General features: G+C 33.6%; 1 protein-coding gene across 1 annotated transcript; it reads left to right on the plus strand.

The window, feature by feature from the left end:
- The first annotated feature begins 2021 nt into the window (after nucleotides 1-2021).
- Nucleotides 2022-2608, plus strand: LOC21407983 (cyclin-dependent protein kinase inhibitor SMR4). Its single transcript, XM_010108217.2, has one exon. The coding sequence runs from the start codon at nucleotides 2116-2118 to the stop codon at nucleotides 2356-2358; it is 243 nt and encodes an 80-aa protein (XP_010106519.1). The 5' UTR covers nucleotides 2022-2115; the 3' UTR covers nucleotides 2359-2608.
- Nucleotides 2609-4222: the final 1614 nt, after the last annotated feature.

The following is a 4222-nucleotide window of genomic DNA, read 5'->3' on the forward strand; positions in this document are numbered from 1 at the left end:
AGTTACGTATATATAAAATTACTCCTACAATATCGAGTGCTAATAACATAATTGTTGAATATCGGGTCGTACATTGATAACTATCAATCTTCGTTTTTGAACCTTCTCGTGAGGTCATATATATAATAGATATTGGATACTTCTCATAATAAAAATGACACGTATTAAATTTCTACGTGAGTGTTGTTTGATATATTGGCATATGGCATATTGGATACTTTTCTACATGCATGATCTCCCTTTGTCAACGATTGATTTCTTTAATTCAAGATTTATAATTTGAAAAGCTAATTTATTATTGATCCACGATAACCATGACCATGAGTTTTGGATAGATGATATAAGGGGTTTGGACAAAGTTCTACGTTCAAAGTCACAAGTAAATATAGCACGTAATAGCTTTCTCAGTAGATGAGCTTTGACATTTTAGAGAGATTTTTCTTTTTCTTCTTGTGGCTTTGCTTGCCCCTTTTAACACGTGAAATAAGAAGGTAGACATAATCATCAACTATTCTTTGATGTTTTTCTTCACTGTTACATGCATACGATGACTTTTCGTATGTTTTGTTGGACTGTTAGTTTGTTGCATAATGTTGCACACATTTCGATAGATAGATATGCGGACGATATATTAGGTGTTGAATTGGCTTCATACATATTCGGTTTGATCGGTTGGGGATTTCCACACGACAAGCTAAAGTTAATAATTAATTTTTGGTTGTTAATGTAGGTACGAACTAGAGTTTTCTATTTATGGTCTATAAATACCATGCACGTATTAAGTGACGATGATGTAATGTTATACATTATTTGAGACTTCTTAAAATATGATGACGACGCAACGAGAAATTATGACAGTATGTGGGCCATTTACATTGAGCTTCTGAATTGACATAGATCGAAATACGAAAGTCCATCTTAGTCAAGACTGGAATTTATCTGTGAGAGCAAAGATAAAGGTTTAAATATTCTACATATATATATATATATAATATATAACAATTCTATCGAGAAAATTGGCCCCTTTATTACAAGAATAAAATTGTTCATGACCAAGGGTTAATTTAAAAATGTATTTTTTAGACAAACTATCCAATTGGAAAAAAAGAAAAAGAAAAAGAAATGGTAATGGCTGATGATAGACATTCGAGGAAAAATGTAATGGGGGTTTCATACGCAATACATGTGACAGCAAACATGTCTCCTATGAGATCAATGAAAAAGTCTTGGTCTTAAAAGTGACCCAAACATTTTTGGGCCATGAGGGTTTCTGAAAATCGGGCCTAATAATCTTGGTGGACCGCAACAAATTTTCGCAGTGATATTCCTTGTCTCCAATTTACTTCACATTTTTCGCCAAAAAAAAAAAAAAAGCAAGACATTTTTTCCCTCGAAAAAAATGCAAGATAGTCTTTTTTTAAGAAAGAAATACATTTAGAACACAAATAGCATGTGAGTTTGAAAATAACATAAATCCAAACTTCATGGAATCTAGAAACCACCAAATCTAAAATAGATTAATTGTTATTTTAACGATTTAAACTCACCCATTATTAATTTTTTATTTCTTATATTGTTTCCTTCTCCCTCAAACGAAATTAGGAAAACCAACAAAAAAAAAAAAGAAAGAAAGAAAGAACAGATGATTATTTATTTTATATATATATTTTTTCCGCGGTCCCTTAAAACAAGTGGTGGACGTTGAAAGTGGTGGTCGAGGGAGTTTCCCGCGCTCTTCATGGGCCAAAATTGGCGCCAATATTATTAGAAAGACGGAACACAACGCACGGTCGTACGTGGGCCACGTGTTCCTCCACGTGGACGAAAGCTTAACGCCAGAGCGACACGTGGGTAGGTCCCACCTGCTTAGCTGTCCTACCAACATCGCTAACATTCGATAAGCCCCCAGCAACTTCCAGAAGAAGCCAAGCACACCCTTCCATTTCAATTTCACTTTTTTTTTGTTTTCTTTCTTTTTATGCAAGCCCTAATAAATCAAAATTATATATAAACCCCAAATCTCTCTCTCATTTGTCCACTCCACCAAGAAAACTTCCTACTTCTTCTGCAAGCCTCTTCTCTGCTTCGTCTCCAAGTAATTGTTTCCGTACAGCCATGGAGGTCGACGAGATTCATGAAGTGGATGAGATCATGGCCGTTGAAGACGGCTGCGCTACTCCGAAAAGAGACGAGTGTCGGATTCGGGAGATGTCGGCGCCGCCGCCGCCGCCGAGGAAGAAGCCTTTTGTGGCCGGAAAGAAGCGGGACCGGCCGAAGAACGGGTATTTTCACCCGCCGGATCTCGAGGCCTTCTTCGCCATGGCTCCTAGACCCGCATGCAAGCTTGTCCACGCGTGAACACTTTGAAATATGTGTTAGTTTAGAATATGGGTAGTTTTATTTTTATTTTTTTTTAAGGAGATTCGGAACGTTGCTAGTTGACTTTCGAGACGTTTAGTTGAGGATTAGAATTATAAAATTAGAATAATTTTTTATTTATGTGTATTTTTTTTTAAAAAAATATTGTAATTAATTATAAATTATGATTTAAATTAGGGTACGAATCTCCTAACTAAATAACTCATTGATTTTTTTTTTGTTGGGTCAATTACAGAAGCAACGTGATGTAATTTTTTGTAAAGGGGAAATGGAGGAGGGTAGTTACAACTAGTTAGAGTGGTTGGCTTTTGATTTGGGTGATGTTTAAGGTTCAAGTTTGTTTTGGACAGTTGCTTAAATGCTAAACATTGGGAATGTATTAAGTTGTATTATAGTTAACTTTGTTCGTATATATTTTTGAATTTATTGTCGTATTTGGAATTGTATTTTTTTTACGTTTTTCAAGAAAGGAAAAATGAAAACGATTTTAAAATCGCGTTTGGTATAATTAAAGATAAAAAATAAAAATAAAAATAATTTTTTGATTTAGTGTAAAATATGATAAATGAAAAATAATTTTGAGTCGTTTTTTATTTTTTATTTTCGTTCTCTCAAGCAGACACATACATTAATAAGTTTTTTATACTGAAAACAATCTCTTAATAAAATTATTAAACACATTTTTAAATATAATTTTTTTTATATTAAAAACATTTTATTTTTATTTTCATATAAAAAATAAAATTTAAAAACGTTTTTATTTTTATTTTCATATAAAAAATAAAATTTAAAAACGTTTTTATTTTTATTTTCATATAAAAAATAAAATTATTTTGAAATGAATTTTAAACGCACTTTTATGTTTTGTAAATCCAAATTTTTTGTGATTTTATGGAAAGTACCACTCTAAAAGGATAAACAAATGCCTGAGGTTCATAAGGCCCAAACTGAGTAGTGTTGCACCCCCTTGAAATGAGTGCATGTACATCACACCTCCTACGGTGGTTGCCAAAGCTCCGAGTGAACCCGAAATAGGCCATGGACTTGGATCTCGTACCTCACTCATCCTTAGCTTCGTCCCTTTCATCACCCAAGGCTGACAACAAATAAATGCCCGTTTGATTAAACTTACCTTTCTTGGAAGCGTTAATAAGACGGGGTTGTTTTAGTTGTTGTTTTTCAACTGTACTGACTTAGACCACAGCAGACGTGGCTTAGGCCTCCTTCCTCTCAAGTGAGACCCGTACCAACCATAGGATATCTCATAACAGAGTAGAAAGGCAAAAGAAAAAAAAGAAGGGCAAAATTTCATTTCAACAAGTGTAGACAACAAGTTGGCCTTATTCGCTACATGAGGTAAACACTGTACTAAAAATTTGTGTGGTAATTCGAACCAGTGAAACGAGTTTATTTGCGACTTTCAAACAAAACTTGTATTAGCTTATGCCCCATTTCTTACTAGCTGGATTACTACTGAAGAGTGTGAAACCCAAAGCGTTACCTTTTATCTAGGGATGGGTGGGCCGAGAATTTCGTAAGATTTGCTATTTTGGACCAAAACCAGTCTCTTAACGTGATTAGATCAGAGAGTTTCGTTAAAGCTATAGCGGTGTTCATCGAATCTGTAGATCGATCTGCATAATCTAATCCAACAATCCAATCTAATTATCCAATCTAATCCAATTCAACAATCCAATCTAATGATCCAATCTAATTATCCAATCTAATCCAATCTAATTAAATTATCCAATCTAATCCGTTGAATTTGATTGAAAGTATTATTAAAAGTATTTTAAATTGATAATGGATTATTTAATTCGTTAGATTAAATTGAATTGAGAGA

The sequence above is a fragment of the Morus notabilis genome, unplaced genomic scaffold (assembly GCF_000414095.1).
Source record: "Morus notabilis unplaced genomic scaffold, ASM41409v2 Scaffold46, whole genome shotgun sequence".
NCBI lineage: Eukaryota > Viridiplantae > Streptophyta > Magnoliopsida > Rosales > Moraceae > Morus > Morus notabilis.